The following is a 19,811-nucleotide window of genomic DNA, read 5'->3' as shown; positions in this document are numbered from 1 at the left end:
GTGGGGTCTGTTCAGGCTGTGAGGAGAGCGAGAGCAGGAATTTGTTCTCCCTCTCTGTTGGTTAGGCAGCTGGTTCTCTGGAGGTCCAGACTGGGCAACAGAGAGTAAGAGCAGAGAAAGAGGAAAATAAAAAGAAAGAACGAGGCAGACAGAGAATGGAGAGGCTGTGTAACAGGAGGCTTGTTTTGTTCCAAATCAGATTGCTTTATAGCGACGCAGGGGGTGAGTGGTTCCAGGCAGCAGACAATGGGCCAACAGGATCAATATTGACATTCTCCTTAGTGATAGCTGAGTTGGCTGGGTGAGGTCGGGGACTGGACCTTTGTATTAGCCAGCCAGCATTAGTGGTCACGGCTGGGGGACACTTACTGTAACCTTGGCCTCTCAGCATAATGGAGGGTCTGAGGGCGCCCAGGAGAGGTCCCTCCCCTTTATGGGCCTTATTACGGTAAGAAAGCTCAGTCCTCCAGTGGCCCGATTCAAACACAGATCATTACTTTGTCAAAACAGCTACCAGACCACGTTGGCACATGCGCGGGCCAGCTTGTGTGGCGAACAGCGTCTCGAAGTGCCAGTTGTTGAGCGCAGCAGCCATGGGAGATGAGGCGAGGAGAACACAAGAAAAAGTAAGCAGAGCACTTTTGGACAAGTGACCGTTTATTAGTTCTTATTCCAACAGCACTTACAATTAGACAGATTCACTGGCAAGTCCCATATGTTAGGAAAACACACACACACACACACACACACACACACACACAAACACAGGGTACAATCTTCTCTCGGAGTTATGGCAAGTGGTGCTACCACAGAATAATAAAACACTCCAACAAATTCCATGTCGTTGCTTTGCTGAAACAACATCTCAATTGTTGTTTACCTAAAGTGGTCAATTAATCCAAGGCAAACTCATAAAAGAGGAAAGGATGTGGGTTGTCCAGGTAGTCTGATCCAACTGGCTGGGAGTCAGAGCTACAAGGGATACCACACTATACCACTCCCCAGTGTGGCAGAGGAAGAGCTGTGTAGGAGAAGGAGAAGAAAGGGGAACAATGGAGGAGACAGACGACAGAGAAAGCAAAGGAAACTCCTGAGGAAAGAGGAGGGATAAAGAGAAGAGGAGGTGCAGAGGTACTGGGCCCAAAAAGGAGGAGTGAAAAGAAGAGGAGGTGGAACAGGAAGAGTAGGAGGAAGAAGAAGAGGAGGTCATCTGAGGTGATGGAGATTCTGTACGGTGGGCTGGTTTCATGAAACATGGAGCCGGGCCACTCTCCTCCTCCTGCGATTCTGTTCTGGCTCGGGTTACTGGACTGAAGCCTCGCTAACTCACACACACACAAAACACATGTCTCCAGTCTCCCACACACATGCTCATTCTTCTTTACTACACACTTGTGAGCGTTTCTTACAGAAATAGAAGTGACATCACAACAGTTGCATTGTAAATCAATACATGTTGCTCCCAATGAAACACCCACGCACACATATACGTGGATAAGAGTTCCTGGTCAGTGGGCTGTCTCATAGTCCGAACCACTCGGTGACCCCTCCTCTCCTGGGGTCGAGTTTCTGCCTCTGCTTCTCGTCCTCCATGAACTTCTCCTGCACCTCCTCCATGGAGCCCTCCTCCGGCTTGTTGTCCTTTTCCGGGAAGATGTTAGGAAAGGTGAACGTCTGGCCTTGAGCCTGGGATGCAAAAGGTGAAGACAGAGAGGAAAATGAGCAGAGAAACGTTAGTGTTCCTACATGATATAAGAGGAATTAATTGTTGATTTTCTACTTCAATCAACAAATCAACTTTATGTGCAACTAAAAAACATGTCAAACTGCATTTTCCTTAAACCATTTGATTTTCTTCTTTGCAGAGGCAAGAAGTGAGATACTGATTTGGAATTCAGGACACTGTTTCATCCTCTCTATTCCTCTTCCAGTTACACAAACGCTCTCTTTCTCTCTGGCATTCAATTTCTCCAACTCTCTCCCACATTTAATCTCCCATCTCTCTCTATTTCTCTGGTCTTGATTTATTCAGAGGGAAAGGATGGTATCCATTATTTATTCCATACCAACCCATCTCTGGCCATGGCTAATGCATCACTGGCCCACCGTAGTCTGTGTCAGTAAAGTACAGTACACACACATGCATGCTTGCACGCCCACACACAAAAAAACATAACAGGTCAGTGGGTGCAGGCATGCACACATATCCATAGCCTATCCCTCTCAGCCTCTCCCATGGACACCTGGAAAACGGGAATTCACTGTTATCAATTTCAACCAAAGCCAAATCATTGCAGACCTTAAGTGACTCAACTTTATATAAAGCCTGACCGTAACTGCTGATGATGAAACTGCACTTACTGGTGTCATTTTTATCAGTGTTTTGTTTGGATTTTCAAGCAAACTGCAAATCCTCATAAATGTTGCCAAAGTGATTAATGGTCACTAACGTTGTAGTTCACACCAAACAACAGCTTCCACTGACAAATAGTAAAATGTCATTATGTGACTCGTAAACTTCGCAATTATTTTATATAGAGGTCTATCACTATAAAATGAATTGCTTCCATGAACACAGTTGTCAATCAACTATTCTGTTTAAATATGTGAAATATTTTGTTTGGGGTCAGTGTGTAGGCGTAAAGGAATGGTCTGGCTCTGATGTGAATGTTACTTTGTCTGTCTCCAACCCCCAAAATACCAAGAGAAACATGCATATAATTACCACATAGCATGGTTTAATTCCCAAAGGGGGAGACAACATGAAGCTCATTCAGCCAAAGATGCAGAGTAGAGTTGGCCTTGTCAACACCGAAACGTGCTTGACTGGGACAACTGGAAGTCTCTGGTATTATTACTGTATGTTCACATTTGTGCATGTGTAAATGTGTGTGCTCGGGGGCATGTACTTGTTTGCATGTGTTTTCTCTGTTCTGACCAGGTGAGAAAATAGAAACAATGATGTAAAACAAAAGAACAGAACAGAATGAGATGAATGACTGGCTGCTTATTGGACTTCAGCTGGTTATAGCAGTGACTGGATACACACTGGTTAGAGGTTTCTCTCACATTCCAGTTACGAGATGCTTCAAACATTACCAATAAGCACAGAAACAAGCCCACCTTAACTTCACAGTCTGATCTGGGACACTAAGCAAATTTGGCTTTGGTAAGGCAGCTGCTAATTAAAACCTTTATTTAAATCAGGTAGTCTCATTGAAGAAGTAAAAAATAAGACACACAACAAAATACAGTACATACTGTACATGCAAACAGCATCGGACACACAATCACGGACACAACACACACAAAAAAGTCATAAATTTAGTTAAAGTTATCCAATGGGAAGAGACGTAGATTGATAGTTCATTCCATTTACATGATATATTATGTGCCCGAGTCTCTCAAAGTAAATAAAAAAACAACAGACTTATAAAACTACAAAATCCTTATGCTGCAAATGGTTTTCTTTTTATTTGTTGGAGAGAAACCAGTCCACCTTCTTCCAGTGTTTCTTAGTTACTGACTAATCCTAATTTGGAGTTTTCAGTAAAAAACAAAACACCCTGGTGGGAGAGGCTGGCTGGGTTATAGCCTACACAGATCCTGAGGTCATTGCATTAAGATATTAACCGCAACCCAGTCTTTATGCATGTGAACTGCAATCGAGCCTGACATGTCCAGTCTGACAATACTGGCATGACCAGGCATCTAACTACATCCAACCATTCAAAACACAACTATTATGGAAACTACTATTTTGGGTATGATACTTTACACAGACTTGAATTCATGTTACTCTTTAAAACCTGGCCATTTGAGTCTAAACTCTCTGATACCAGCTTTGAGGAGCAGCTAGAGCAAAACATGCACAACCTTCAATCAAAACAAAAGCCACCCTGTTCTTGTGTTCCTGGCTTGCAGCAACGCTTGTATTGCAAACTACAGTAGGTTTTCAAACGAGTGCAGTAACGCAGGAGGAGAGACAAGAGTGCAGACCCAGTCAGGAGAAGAAGGCTTAGTCAGGCACAGGCAGAGAGCTGCCAAACACCAGAGAAGCACCTGGAAACCAATGGCCCTGCCAAGGCCATCTGTGTCTCTCTGCTTTCGCACACACTGCCATCGAGGAACGCAGAATCCAGAACACAAACACTGGACCAGGCCAAGGGAAGTTTGCTGCAGGAATAAGAGAGGCGTGGGGAGAAGGAGAAGGAGGCAGCACGGAGAGAGATGGGGGTAGAGGATGTGAGGAAGTGACTGGGGGAAGAGGAAGGAGTAGGGGTGACTGAGGAAGGGGTCTACCACAGAGCTATAAACACCAGACCTGGCAACGGGAGGAACAATGAAGCACTGAGCCAAACAAGACTTCACCCAACATGAACCAAACGCTGTCGCGTGACGGTTCCCAGTTATACAGCGCAGCGCCGGACACCTTGGGCCACATGCATAAAAGTCTTTGTAGATTCATGACTAAAACTGTGTGTACGCACAAAGCCAGAAATATGCATACGCATTCTTTTTTATAAAACTGTGCATATGCATGGTTCTGTTTTATAAATCTCAGTCATGGAGGAACTGGACGCATGTGCACGAGCCTCATTTCCACTCCCACAACTAGCCATAAATGGATGAAGACACGCCCTGTGAACCAGCTCCACCAGTCTGTACACCTGTCAATGAAACAAACGGGAAAGAAGTGCAGTTTCACAGATTGTGTTGCACCAGCGAGGTTCTCAGAATAGCTTACACGCGGCTGTGCAGCTCTTTATAGCGTTCATATCATTAATTCATTACATGGACCTGTAAAATATCTCAGATATGTAATCAATGATTGGGCAGCTTTACAAATTGTGTCACAATTAAGGATAAAATAAAAAGAATATTACCAGCAAACTATTACCATGTAAATTTAAAGAATGATAAAAATGAATCTCACAAAAATGATAAATCAATATATCATCTGTAAATGGCTGTGTAAACGCAAAAAAAAAAAAAATTACACAATCAGTGCAGCAGGTTATCAACCAAAAAAAACATTAAAAAAAAAACGTTTCACTAAAAGATTCTGTCTCTCACCTTATATTTCATCTCCACCTCATCACTTCACCCTCTGATCCCTTTGGAAAAACATGTGTACGCCTGGTTTGAAGAATGCGTGAGGTGAGCACATTCTCACCGCACATTCTGTGTTTATAAATACCACTTTATGTGCGGGAAATGGTGTATGCATGGTTTTTGTGTGTACGCATCGTTTATGCATCTGGCCCCTTGTGTATACACAAGGCGAAGATTAATACTGGCCTCAGAGAGCGCGATTCACAAAAACAACAAAGCCCTGAGATTGAAATCAACAAAGCGCTGAGACTCGTTAAACAAGTCTTATTGTTGGCAGCAGGCCGCACCCTGTGTGTGTGTGTGTGTGTGTGTGTGTGTGTGTGTGTGTGTGTGTGTGTGTGTGTGTGTGTGTGTGTGTGTGTGTGTGTCTCTCAAGCGTCTGCTGGACACATTTCCGCAGTGAGAGAAAGTGCTGGCAGAGAGTATTCATATTTTTGTTTGAAATATATACATCACACCACAGCAGAGGCAAAGCCCGTGTCCCCTCAGTCTCCATGCGCTCTGAGCCAAAACGATCTTTCCTGTGTGTCTGTCTGCCTCTCTCTACTTGTGTATTTGTGTGTGTGAGAGAGAGGGAGTGTGTGTATGAGTGCATAATGAGTGATTTATGGAGAAGGCCGAGGCCTGGCCAAAAAGGACAAAAGTGGAGAGAGACAGTCAGGCATTATGCGCCTCCAAGAGTTTCTTTCTGTTACCTACTATGCTTCCTAGACGACAAATTGAAGGAGTGGATATTTTCCCTCACCCTGCCATCATCTTCGCCATGCTCTCAATTGAATCAAGCCGCCATCCAGGAATACTGGGACAAGGCCCCATGCTGCTAGCGATGTAAACATGCTCCTCTTACGCACATGAACAACCCATTACACCCACAGTTTCCCCCTCAATGGGAAAAGGAGGAGAAAGACTGGTGGTGGTGGCGGTGGCGGTGGTGGTAGCGGTGGCGGTGGTGGTGGGGGTTAAGAAGGGAAGACAAATGTTGTCATTGACTCACTACCAACCCGTCTCACTTTCCCCGTTTATGTGTATGTGTATGTTTCCTTATTAAGCTCTAATTGAACGTCTTGTTCTGTTCCAGGAAGTGTGCATTTAGCATGTCAGTCTGCCTTGTGTCCCGTTTGGGGACGACTGTCAGACTTTCAACCAGATGATTGGGGACAGCTGTCAAATTAGGGACAACAATTGGTGTCCTCATATTGTTTTCACAGCAGTTAAATTCGGCAGAAACTGGTTTGTATCTTTATTGGCATGTATAGTTAAACTAAACCTCCAGGGAACAAATGTACTTCAGTGCAATGTCCCCAAATCGAACCTGGGTTTGTGTATGTGTGTGTGTGTACGCTGGTGTGAGTATGACACAGTCAGAGTCAAACCCAAAGTAATGCTGTTTGCAACCCCAGAGGAAAAGAGAGAAGACCAGGCGAGAGATGGAAAGAGACACACAAAGGACAACTGTATTCTATCTGATTGACCTTTGCCTCTGATCTGTGACAAACCGAGCACACAGTCGTAACTCAAAAACAGCCGTAGGAAAAAAAAGGTCTTGGTGTGTTTGTGTGTAATAATTTCCCCTTAAGAAAAAAAAAAAAGTGGGGCGGGGGGGAAGAATGTTGAAAGAATGGACAAATGTGTGTCCGGCAACCTTGGAATGCATGTGAAATCAATACAGGGAAAATGTGAAGGGGGTGACTCTTCTATTATTCATAAGCTTAGATTTAAGTATGAAATATGAAAGCCGTAGTTGTTCTAACTAGATGTGTTAAAATGTCTTTGATGAAAACAGGAAGGTGCCGGCGCACGGTTCTTTTCAGACCTGGAGCTGAATAGAACATTATGGCACAGTCACCAGCTGAGGACACAAAAGGCTGATTCAACCTGCTGCTTTGAGAGTTAAAACATACGGGACATGACTGGACCGAACTGGACTGGCACCAGCGGCAGGACCAGACATCGCCATGTGACAGATGAGATACACATCTGCATTTAAATGTCTCTGGGCGGGCTGCACAGTAAGCACAGAGTACGAATTATGCTACAAATCTGAAGGAAAAAAAAAAAAAAAAAGGAGGCTTTCAAAGATGATTACTCAATCTCATTGTAGTAGAGTTGACTTCATTTTCCAATATCCTCAATCCACAGAATAGTCTTCATGGTATCATATTTTATGTCCTCTGGAGTGAAAAAAGTTTGGAGCAGCATTTTATTACTTTGAAAACTACTTGAGGTCAAATGGCGACTTCCATTCAGATAATCTAGACGACTTAAAACCGAATCCATCAGAAAATACATTCTAACCGCTCTTTTACGACCTGAGATCAGCCTTTCTTTTGTGCTCTCTCTACACCTCGAGCTACAAGAGTTATTGTGGAGCTAAATAAGATGTGACTCAGGGGTGGGGGGGCAAGTACACCGACTTCTTGGATGACCACACTTGACCGAATTAAACAGAGGAGCTCTCAATGTGGTCACAGAGCCTGAAAAGGCTTTAAGTGGTCTGAAAATGTGAAACTGAGCCATACGCATCGGCCCTGAGAGACTGTCGGACAAACTTTAAATCAGTTTTTTTTGAGGAGGGACAATCCAGACGGTATCAGGAGATAGAGCCATTAACAAAGCAGTCAATAAAAAATCAACCAGATGTTGGCGGTTGCCATTAGAGTATGGCCAAATCTGGACCGCACACTGAAACGGAGAGGTGTTGACGACGCGGTGAGAAATCTCATGAGGCTGTGGCTCATGTGGCTGCGGTGGCAGTGTGGTGGGGTGGTGGGGTAAACCGTAGCAAAGCACAGAGACATCTTGACTACTGATGGTGTATGAGTGTGTATGTGAGAGAGAGAGAGAGAGAGAGAAAGAGAGAGAGACAGAGAGGTGTTCAAATTGTGGTAGAATCCAATTTGACCGCACGGTAGGAGAGCCTGGCAGACTACAGAGGGAGAGACCACAGTAGTGAGGTTACCAGGATTAGAGCTGAGGGCGACCCCCTGCTGTGTGTGTGTGTGTGTGTGTGTGTGTGAGTGTGTAAAACTTATTTATCTAGGGAAATGTTGACTGAGCGTGCATCATGGTCATTTTCAGCAGCTCATACAGATGTCTGCTCTGACACCTGAGGCTGTGAACCCGCAGCAGACAGTCACCGTTTCCTATTGTTGTACAGTGACCAGCACTTGACCGGCTGGCGGGGTTAAGTGCCTTGCTCATAAGCAGCTGAACTAGAGGGAAGAGGATTTCCCTCCCCCTTTCCCAATAGGTTGAAGCAGCCCAATTGTAGATTTGTAGACCTTTGTAGAGGTGTGATCACACCTTTGCGAGTCTGTTTTCTTTGGTCCCAACCGCAGATGAAAAGTCCATTTTGTTGTATTTTTCTTTTCGGTTCATTTAAGTTCACACTGCCCAATTACAAGTGAACCGGGGCTTGTGAACCAAAGTCAGATGGACTCACAAGTAGCTTGTTTATTGGACAGAGTTTTGGCAACCTGTCGTTCTGCAAGATTACAGATTTTGGCAGCCAAGGAGAGGAGGGAATAAAAACAAATCTGATTCCAGTTCCTTTAGGTTTAACTAAGCATTGTGGACTTGTCTTTGGTTTTTGCCATAATTTAGCATCTCTGCTCTTCATACCAGATAAGAAGGAAACAGCTAATAGCAAAACAGCTAATAGCAAAACAATGTTCATGAAACAGTTTTTTTTTCCCTTATAGTTAGTTCATATTGCATTCCCTGTTCTTACAAACTGTAACAAACTATTCTCACCTGGCTAGGCCAACAAAAGAACAGTAAAAGTAGGATGGGTGTTTTCATATTTGAGCCAGTTGAAGAGATTTTCCCTGACACAGGAGTTTTCCCAAGAGCTCAGTATATTTGGTGAAGTGTAAAAGCTGCTATTGACTTGATATGGTAACGCATCCAACTCAAAACGGTTGTCTCGAGTTTGTCTCCAGTGAGTTCAGGTATAGTCCCCTTAAGCCCTCACAAAATGTCAAGCCCAACCTACTTCAAGTTCTCCATGCTTGAAAAATTAGCATGTTGTTCACATAAGGCTAAGAGATAACTCAATATACAGTAGGTAATTGACTTTCTCTGGAATGTATTGCAATGCTATGATTTTATTGTGCGTTACAGTGTTCTAAAAACTTCAAAGAATTCAAACACTCAAAGCAAGCTGTATTTTTTTAAAAAAAACTACAAAATTAATAACTGAAATTAATGTTTTAGACATTTAGGAGTTTCTCTCGGGTTTGAACATATTTGTGTGTGTAATAACAAACCCAATGTACTTCCCCTCTGAAAAGCGGAAAAAAAGAAACCTGGGAGTATTTATTTAAGTATTTAGGCCATGTCTGAAAATGTCCTAAAAAGCTAGAGTTCAACTGAACCAGTCCAAACATGCTTAGTGTAAAAACACTCCAACTGTTGATCTTCGGTTTTACACACACACGAGGCCACTGCAACCATCAGAGAAGACCCTGCTCATACTATTGCCCTCTGGTCTTTAGTTTGTTAGCCTAATATTGCATTATTTAGCAGTGCTTTTTTATCTGCAATCACAGAGAAGAAATAGTTCAGGAGAAGAGGGAGAGGCAGGAAAGAAGATGTAAGAGGGCAGGAGAGGAGAAGAGATGTAGCCTGATGATTGTAAACAGCTCTGGCTGCCAGGCCCCTGGGTGGGCCACACATTCACTCTCACTTTATCTCATTGACACACAAACTCACATACACACATAATACTCTGCCCCGCTGTGCCTCCGTCCAGACCTCCTGGTGCAATCTATTCCAGGAACAGAAAAATGAGAGACAGTGATGGAGATAAGAGTGAGGACGAGAGAGGGCGAAGGTGTGAAGAAAAGTAAATACCAAAAGATAGCTAAAGCTGGACAGTTGTTCTCTTAAGGAAAGACAGTGAGGTGAGAAAGATTCAGTGGGAGGAGAAAGCAATGAAGCCAGACTGCATTTAGTCTTTGTCCAATCAGGTAAAATTAGAGTTAAACACTCAGGTTAAGAAGTCAAACATTTCAGATGATATGAGAGCCTGATGGGCAGTTAGCAAAATAACAGCTGAGCATGAGAGAAAGAGCAAAGTGAAATCATCGCTCTCTGTAAAAGGCAGATAAGTGGCAGTGAGAGTACACCACTAACCAATAGCATCCTGCTGTGGGTTCGTTCAGGGTCATGACCTCGGCCCTCCCTTCAATTACAATGACATTTCCTCCACAGCCCAGCAACAGCCAAATAACTTGGTCAGCTTTGGCTAGCAGCAGTGTACGTTTGTTTGTGTTTCCATGTCATTCATACTAATGGCCATTACAGTCATGACCTATGGTCCACATGACAGAGACGGACAATATTTTAGACAATGTTTGCAAACAATGTTTGGTGTACATACATGTGTATATGCACATTGGAAAAATAACCAATTGCCTTGTGAGTCTCCATTTAATATCAACACATAAAACTCACATTCAGAGGTTTACTGCATTGCCAGCTGCTGGCTAAATTAGCAACTACAAGCCTCTGCCTGGCGGCTACTTTATCACTTTAACATACTGCGGTAAAGTCTGATTTTGTTGAGTATGAGGAGGAAACACAATTGTAGACTGAATATGATGAACAAGGTCTTAACACATGTGAGGCATTCTGCTAATACATCTTTTTTTTAGTTTAACCACATTTAAAGGTCCAATAAATTACAATGCTTGCTACTGGATGTCAGCAAACAACTATTTGCTATGTAAAGATATAGCGGAGTAATGGCGACCTGGGGAATGAAGTCACTCTCCCTCTGTACGTGTTGTTCTCCGAGCTTCGTGGTTCTTTGTTTTGATAGCCGCACCAGCTGCGCGTGCATGTTAGTGCATGTGAGTCCCACCGTGTCCTCCACGTCCATTTCCAAGATGGCAGCCGCGTCACAAACTTTCTCAAGTTACATGTTTCTGAAAACATTTGAGGTGAGAAATAGGAAATGCACCAACAGAATCTTGATCCATATTTGATCAGCACTGCCTAGTTTGACAGTTTGATCTGAGTTTCATTAGTTGTCGGCCTTCTTTTTTTTTTTTCAACTTCATTGAATTAGTGCGACATCATGTGGCTGAATGTCGTGTAACTAACCCTGACCTATGCTATGCATTATAAGAAATCCACATCCTCATCCTCGGTAGAGACACAAGCTTTAAAGCTTTACCTCATGCTCCATGATGGAAGTTCATGTCATGAATATATTCTGATTATGTTGCTGTAATTTTATGATTAGACACAACATCCAGGGCTGCTATTCACGTCTTGAGTCTCAGGGTATTTTCACACCTATAGTCCGTTTGCTTTGGTTCAAATCAGTGGATGAGTTGCTACTTTGTTGCATTTTCCCTTTTGGTTTGATTTCACACAGCAAAATTTCAGGCGAACCAAAACGTATCAACAAAAGCCACATGGGAGCCATCACTCTGTTCATTGGTCAGAAATCTTGTGGGGTTGGCAAGCGGTGAGAAGAGAGTTTGTTTTTCAGAAATGGCAGTTAGGTTACTATAACATTTAGAAAAGACTTGATTTTCCGTCTCGCCTTTGTAAAAGAGAACATAAAACTAATGTATGAACCGTAGCACTCAGGAATACGAAGGTGTGCTTGTTCCACACAGGAGGGTGGATTAGGCTAGTAAAATGATCTTTGAACATATTTTCTGTCAGCAATAAAGTGTACTACTGTTATTATTGAAATAAACAGTGTCTCTCTCTCTCTCTGTCTCTCTCTCTCTCTCGTTGCCTCTGTGGTGCTCAAAGATGCACAGCAGCGGCTACTTTTCAACTGTTTTCTTATTCTTATTGTTCATATTTTTATTGATAAGAATAATGATAAATAAAAAGCTAAATCGAGTGCTTAATAAATGCTGTATCTGCCATTTCTAAACATGAAAACTATTATTGTTTTTCTTTTTTTTCACGTTGGTGCCTCCTAGCACAGAAAACTGGCTGGTGCCCCCGGGCACTCGCCCAATGTGATAAATGGATAATCTGGCCCAGTCATTTGGGCCATATACCAAGTCAAAATACGTGAGCAGAATGGCACATTTGAACAAACTACTAGGCAACATCTAGAGAGCAATGTGTTGCTTCATGTTGCGCGAAGACGTGCTGCCTTCAGTCAGCTGAAGAGGAGAAGGGAGCATAATGGTTACGGGAGTTGGTTTAATGATGATGTTCATACACAAACGAACTGTATCAGAGTTCATTTGTAACCAGACCGAGACCACCTCTTCAACAAGGTCTCAGTCCGGTTTCTTTGGTCCGCACCCGAATGCGATTGCTGTGTTCACACCTGCCCAAATGACCACACCAAGGGAGAAAACGAACCAGAGTTCAATTCAACCAAACTAAACAAGTCAGGTGTGAAAACACACTCAGAGTGGACTCTCATCACACATACCAATGCTACAGCTATCTTTGCAATTTTAAATCTTATTTTCTTATATTCCTTTTTAGGGTGACTTTGTAACATCTGTCCAGGGACTCTGGCACATTTACAGCAATTTTTATTAATGTGCATTTTCCCTGTTAAATAAACCAATAAATAAATAAATAAAAATGCGGCTCCTGCTAGTCATACTGTTAAGCTGATGTCAGAATTTCTGTTTTACATTAAAGTAGAGACCTGGACAGAGTCTGCAGCTGTTCTTTTCTGACTGAGACTGAGTGGTCTTTTCAGTTTCTCCATCCATCCAAAAGGACACATTTTGTCCTGTCATGCAAATGAAATACATCCAACATGTGACATCACATTACCACCTTAAGTAGGAGGGAAAACACACATTTGTTTCTCTTGATGAATATTCACCATGTTTAAAATATGGTGACTTGCACATGTAACCTAACAGTTGGCACACTGGCATGGATGCACTGGTCCATTATGCAGGATCTGTATCAGCACAAACACTAACTTTATTAAGTAGAATGTGTATCAGCCTGATGTGACTGACATTAAATACTGTTTTGTAGTCACTGTCAATTATGGAGAACTATAAGAATACAATGTTATACCTTTTCTAGATCAATATTATTGAAATTTCTTCTTGAAATCTTGTGGCAACATTTAATTAAAAAGTGATCTTTGGTTACAGATTTACACATTCCACACAATGAGGCTTTTTTTTTTTTTTTTAAGTGATATATTGAATCAGTAAAGCCAGTAAGAGAAAGTGGCATCAGTGTATCAGTGCATGCTTTATTCCCTGGAATGGAGTACAAGTAAATTTATCTTTTTACGATGGATAGTAACAATTATGCTACTATGGATGTGGTCATAAAGTAAGAAAAAGTACCCAACTTGTGATGCACAAAAAAAATCATAAAGTGTGAAGTACCTACAGACACCCAACCTCAGTGTACGTGCTTGGTGGGACAAAGAGCAGGAGCAGGAGTCAGGCAGGTGGGCGAACACCAGCTCTGGTGTCAACTGAAAATACTTTGAGATCTATCACAGGGACCCTCTGACGTACTGGTACAGGGCGTCCAGTGATACATACGCACATACTTCTGCCCAGAGACAAACAGAGGGTGTGAGTGAGAAAGTGTGTGTGTGTGTGTGTGAGTGAGAGACAGCGCGCACGTGGTGGTTTTCATGTCTGGGCATGTCTGCTCCCAGCCTGCTACTGGAGACATTAGACCCTGGTAACAGAGCTCTCGGGAAAAGATCATCACCATCTAAATACACACTCAGCCGCCCACAAAGACGTTTACATCCATCTGGTCTTGAACTGGACACTCGGAGGATAACAACAACAACAACAATAACAGTTACGGCAACGGACCCAGAATAACACTACCAAATATTTCCATATTAGATATTATGAACGACAAACTGTGAATCATATCACCATCGATCTCGGAGGCCTCCCTCAACCTCCGTACCTTAAAGCCCCATCACACCTAAACCTCGCCTATTTCAACCATCCACCCCCATTACACACACATACACACACATAAACAGCTGTTCACTATCATTATCCCCTCCATCTATGTCATTCACCCCCCCCACCCCCCAACCCCCACAATGTACCCCATTTCTCCCTCACCAACGCATGTAAACAACCCTCACATGCCCTCACCCCTCCCCCCCAATTTCAAGCATCCCCTCCTCCTTTTCCACCCCCCCCCAGCCCCAGACCCAACTATCTAGGCTACCAAATAAACACACACACACACACACACACACACACACACTTAGACCCTAGCACAAAAACACACACTCACCCCTACATGCACATGCAACATAAACATCCAGGCAATGCCCCTGCCCCCTCCCCAACTCTGAGGAATGCGGGGACCAGCTGGTGGAGAAAATAAAAAACGAAGAAGCATACCAAAACAGGAAATGCATCAGCAGGGGCCTATCAGAGGGCTTTATCAGGCCAGTGGCAGCCCCGCTGAGAACCTGGGTGGCGCCACATGCTGATTGGCTGATCAAAGTTGCAGCTGTGTCATTACAGGTCAGGAGGTCAGGGGTAATCAAGAAAGGGTACAAGCATGCGCACTCGTGCATGTGTGTGTGTGCATGTGTGTTACCATGGCTATCTAAATAAGGGGAACCTGGAGGAAACGTGGGAGGAAATGAGGGAGAGGAGAGAAGATGCTGCGGAGAGAGATAAAGTAAGGACCAATCGAAAAAATGACAGTCGCAGAAAGAGAGAGAGAGAGAGAAAGAAAGAATGAATACAGAGAGTTTTGAAGCTCCACAACTAAGTTATACTTTGATTCATTTTTTTTTTTTTACATGAAGTTGTATTTCTGTATTGTTCTGCTTTTGAGACATTTGTCCTGCTGACCTTTCTTTTGTTCGTGTTTGTTTGTTTCATGATGAAAATCGTCACAGTCATGTCGTTCAAGCTTCCTGAAGTGAACTCATCTGAATTGATTTGGGAAAAGTTAAAGAGTCAAAAGGGTGAGAAAGAAACAACAGCAAGCCTCAACTGAAATCATTCAAAAAAAAAAAAAAAAAAGGTTTGCGTGTGAGATTCTAAACCGGATGGTTAAGACCCTGCTCTGTTCTCTATAATTCATGTTCTCTCTCCACTGAGCTCTTATGAAACCTACACGTACACACACACACACGCATGATTTTACTTAAGAGTGAATTTTTCCAAATGAGGAGACACATAGGGAAACGGGGAAATAGGGGGGGGGTTAGGGGGGGGGGGCTTTCAGCAAAGCTTGATTGCCAGGAAAAGCTTCTCCTTTTATTAGATCCACCACCAGCATGCGTGCACGTGCACACACACACACACAAACATATACTGTGTGTACAAACACTAATTAGTGATTCAGCCCATTCCTTCCTTCCAAAGATTTATACGCCTATAATGTTGACAGATAAGATATACTGAAGTCTTCACAGTTCTGGATAAGATGAGGATCATGAATATCTCACTTAGATATGCTGTTGTTACAAATTTTCTCTCAAAATTTCGAAAATTAAATAAAAAAAAATATTGAAATATTGCCTCTGTAATCATACTGTGACTATGGCGGCTCAGTGGACACGGTGATGCACTGAATAAGACTCTCGTTAAAAATGTTTACACAGACTTGACAGTTTCATCATATTGTATTCTGTGGTGATATTTAAGGTGATTGTGGCATTCACTGTGGAGATGCAACTATGGCAAGAATGCTTGCGATGTACAGTATGACATTATGGTATAGTGTCATTATATGTCATTATGGTCTTTCTATTCCATCTGTGAATTTTAGACACAACAGAATATGACGCTTTATTAAGTAAGAGCACCACAAGTTTGCCAGAACTAAGGTTAGATAAATGTTTTTTTTCTGTTCCTTACCATCATCAGCATGGTTTTATTGATTCTGACTCATTTTGTTCTTGGTTCGTTAGAGGCAAAAATAGGAACCATCTGTGCTTCATTATCATTTTTAATTAATTATACTCAAGCAATAACATAAAGGGACCCCATTGCATTGAAAAGAAGGTCCGAGTTTTAACAACTTGTGTTGTCCACATGTCCATCAATTCTGCATAGTGTGTTTTGCGTTGAATTCTACATTACAAGAAGCCCGGCTGCACTGTATTCTGGGCTACTGAAAAGCAGCCTAGCATACAAACATGAAACATTGTAATATAAGAATTAAATTACGCAGAGATTCGAATAAAAATGGAAATTTGAATATGATGAATTGCCCTGTCTAATGTGAAAGAGAAAAATAGGACAGACACAGAGGGGAAGAGAGCACTGGGGGGAAAGTGGCAGAAGTTAAAAATGTTAATTGGTGTGATAAGCAAGGGTGAGGCAGCACAGGGAAAGGGAAGGAAGCAGAGCAGCAGGCAGACAGACAGACAAGGCTGTGTGAGGAAAGCCTGTGTTTGCGTGACAAGGTGAAAAGAAGGAAGAGGGAGGGAAGGAGAGCGGGAGCGATCATGATCCAAATAGTTGAAAATAATAAAATTCCACACAGATAAGCAAGATTTCCCCCTCGGCCCGACAGCCTGATTCAGCACCTCCAGCTCCAGAGAGCCGCGGCTTTGCTCAGACCAGAGAACAGTAACGGGAGGAGGTGGGGGTGGGGGGGGAGGGGGAATCACGGGGGTTAGCAGCCCCCCATCCTGTACCTCTCTCCACCACCATCCGAGCCCAGCCAGATACACACATCCACAGTTACACATATACACACAACCCTAGAGGGTCTATTGTTAAGCAACAAGGAGTCAATATAGGAGATGAAGGCTAGTGAGAGAAGCTGTACAGCAAAACGTTGCCATCTAGTGTCAGTCAAACAGAGAGGAGAGCCAGACTTGGCCACAGTTCTCTCATAACCACTCTCAATACAGCTGTTTCTTTCTCTCTCCCCCCTTTTCAGCTGTGTCACAACTCCTCCATGTTTGCCACTCAGTCTCTCCCTCTGTTTGTTTGTCTCTCTCTCTCTCTCTCTCTCTCTCTCCCTCTCCCTTGCTCCCATTCTCTTTCACTTACGTGTTCGAGGGATGACTTCCCCATGGATCGAGCAGGGGTGGAGAAAGCGACAGAAAGAAACACGGGAAATGAGCAATTTGAATGAAGCTACCACTTATTCTACAACTGTTGGTCCAACCCCATATCTTGTTTTGTTCTGTGGTTGTTGGGTTGGGACATTGCTCTGGGGCACCAAGCAATCTGACTGGTGCATCTGGTTTGCTGTGTTGCTGTCAGTGACCAGGGCCCCAGAGAGAAACCTTGACACCTTATTCACTACTTTTAAGAAAATTGAACCACCAGGCACACAAACAATAATAGAGTCATTAGTGGCTAAACAAGCTGTTTGTGTTTGTGACAGAGTTCTGCTTTTCATATTTGCGAATGTCCCGACAAGAGTAGGAATTTTTAAAAAAGTGGTAAGATAAGTTAACCATTTTCTTGACCTCATTAGAAAAAATATTAATTTGGGGGTTTAAAATTGTTACTTAGGGAGGTTAACACGACCTCATGAAATGTATAGGCATACATAGATGTGAAAAAAATACTTCAAATGACACTGACTTTGGTTAATATTTAATGTTATGGACATTTAACTTAATCATAAGCAGATGAGGAAAAACTAAATCGTGACCACTATAAAAACAGTGACATCATTGGTTTATGTGTAAACAAAACTAGCTGCTCACTTCAACAACTAATGCCCGGCATCATGACAACACCTTGGACCATCTGTGCGCCTGCTCTCCCTTCTGCTACTAATTTTTCACTCATCATCTACTTTCACTACTTTCGCCCGTATGCAGAGTCTCCTCTGACTGTATGAAGTGAGCTTTTGTCTACAGATAAACTCTGTTGAATGGAGCTTGTGTGGGATTTGTGCAACCACACCCTACAAAAGGACGGGCTTACAACGATACTTACAGACTCCAAGTGAGCCCAGATGACTGTTGATGCACATGGACGGCTAATCTCTGTGTGCCTTCATTCGGTGTATACCAGCTGTCAAGCAACAGTTAACTAGAGTGCATTTTTATGCTAAATGTTTGCAAGCATCCCACAGGTGCCTGGACGTGCCATGCGCTACCCAACACACGAAGAACACAAACTGCTGTGCCTCCCGTCTTGACCTCTGAAAACAACATGAGGAAAATGTCTGAGATTCCTTTCTTTACACGGATACAGTCACGCTGTTTCAAGAGGATGATGGAGAACTTTCACTTGACAGTTAATTAATCAGGATCAGCTCTGACCAGCTGTAGAACTGATTGGAAATTGTTACTTTGACAGCATGCTTTTAGCATCTGCAGCAATGTGACACTAAACTGGATCATTCAGAAATGCTGAGACCGATCAGATATCCCATTCATATATTCACAGCGTCACCCTCCAGGAGCTTTCAACATGCACTCTGAGCACTCAGCCCACTGAAGTGCTGCAGCTGGCACCAGCCAGCAAAGCTCGCTTGCAAACTAGCTGCCACTCCAAAAGAGAGAAAATAACTCCTCCTCAGACCAAAACTCACCACAGCCTTTTCATTTACATGCCAGGCAGAGAGTACTTTATCGTAAATGTTTGACTGGCAATAATGTAACCGAACAATGACTGAAAACATTCAAAAATGACTATAATTTCTAAAGTGGAGGGCTTTCTCTTTTATGAAAAGCACCACATTGGGTTTACGAAGGTTTTAAATGGAAGCAAGGTTTAACTGGAAATGGTGGCATGGTGCACTTCAGCGGGGAGATGGGCCAAGAGAATTTAATGAGGGTAAACCACGGGGTCTGACATGCATTATGAACACGGTCGGCTGCAAAAAGCCTTCCTCTCTACCAGTCACATCCTGATTTTTGCGTAAGGTCAGGTTAAATTAGGGTTTGCCACAAAAACACTACAGGTTTTCCTGCTAATATGTGACTTGCTAACGATATAAAATAGAGAATATTTTTAAGAACCTGGCAAAAGAAATAGCGATTACACAAAGGTATAACTAACCAGACAAGAAATCTAATTACACCTACTGTAAATGAAGTAATGTCTACAACAGAGGTCAAAAAGTGCAATGCCAAATGGGATTTTCCAACATCAGCCCTTTACAGCATCAAATAGATGGAAGAGTATGAGTTGACTGCGAAAATCGGAAACAAGTGTTACCCCGAGCGTAGCGGCTAGAGTTAGCCCTTAGCGGTACATGAAAGCAGTCTGACTCTAAACACACCAGTCCCATTGAAGTGCAGCCAGACCTAAAAGCAGTCTGATAGACTCAAGATTTTTCATTTTGTACTGCTGTTTTTGTCACCCCACCACCAGCACCACCATCCTGTCTACTAACACACATACACACACACACATACACACACACAGCCTCTCCCCCCCTCCCCCTGATCACTTTGCCCCGTCTCTGGACCTCCCTGCTCTGGCATGACTCCATCATGCCCTTATTCACCTCCCCTGCTCACCCCTCGCAGCCCCTCACACGCACATACACACTTTCCCACACACAGTGCACATTTCACACATGCAGACGCTATCTCTTCCCCCGATACTGGGGTCCCCCCCAAGCCTGAGGAAAATGGCCGTCACGGAACCCCGCTAACAGGAGGCCTCCCCTCAACCACAAACCAAGAGTAAGGAATGAGAGAGAGAGAGAGAGAAAGAGAGAGAGGGGGGGAGAGAGAGCATATTACTGCTGCAATATTAGCTGATGGAGGGAGCAGGGGGAGAGATGGGGGAGAGGGAAGGATG

General features: G+C 43.2%; 1 protein-coding gene across 1 annotated transcript in view; it reads right to left on the bottom strand.

The window, feature by feature from the left end:
• Positions 1-636: 636 nt before the first annotated feature.
• mrpl23 (mitochondrial ribosomal protein L23) overlaps positions 637-19,811 on the bottom strand; it is a 39,204-nt gene continuing 20,029 nt past the window's right edge. The window contains exon 5 of the mRNA XM_042412951.1: positions 637-1,686. Coding sequence (XP_042268885.1) covers positions 1,522-1,686 — 165 coding nt within the window. The 3' untranslated portion in view covers positions 637-1,521. The remainder of the gene's footprint in view (positions 1,687-19,811) is intronic.

This window comes from Thunnus maccoyii, chromosome 5 (assembly GCF_910596095.1).
Source record: "Thunnus maccoyii chromosome 5, fThuMac1.1, whole genome shotgun sequence".
NCBI classification, from domain to species: domain Eukaryota; kingdom Metazoa; phylum Chordata; class Actinopteri; order Scombriformes; family Scombridae; genus Thunnus; species Thunnus maccoyii.
Note: the sequence above shows the minus strand (reverse complement) of the source record. Positions and strands in the feature narration are given on the sequence as shown.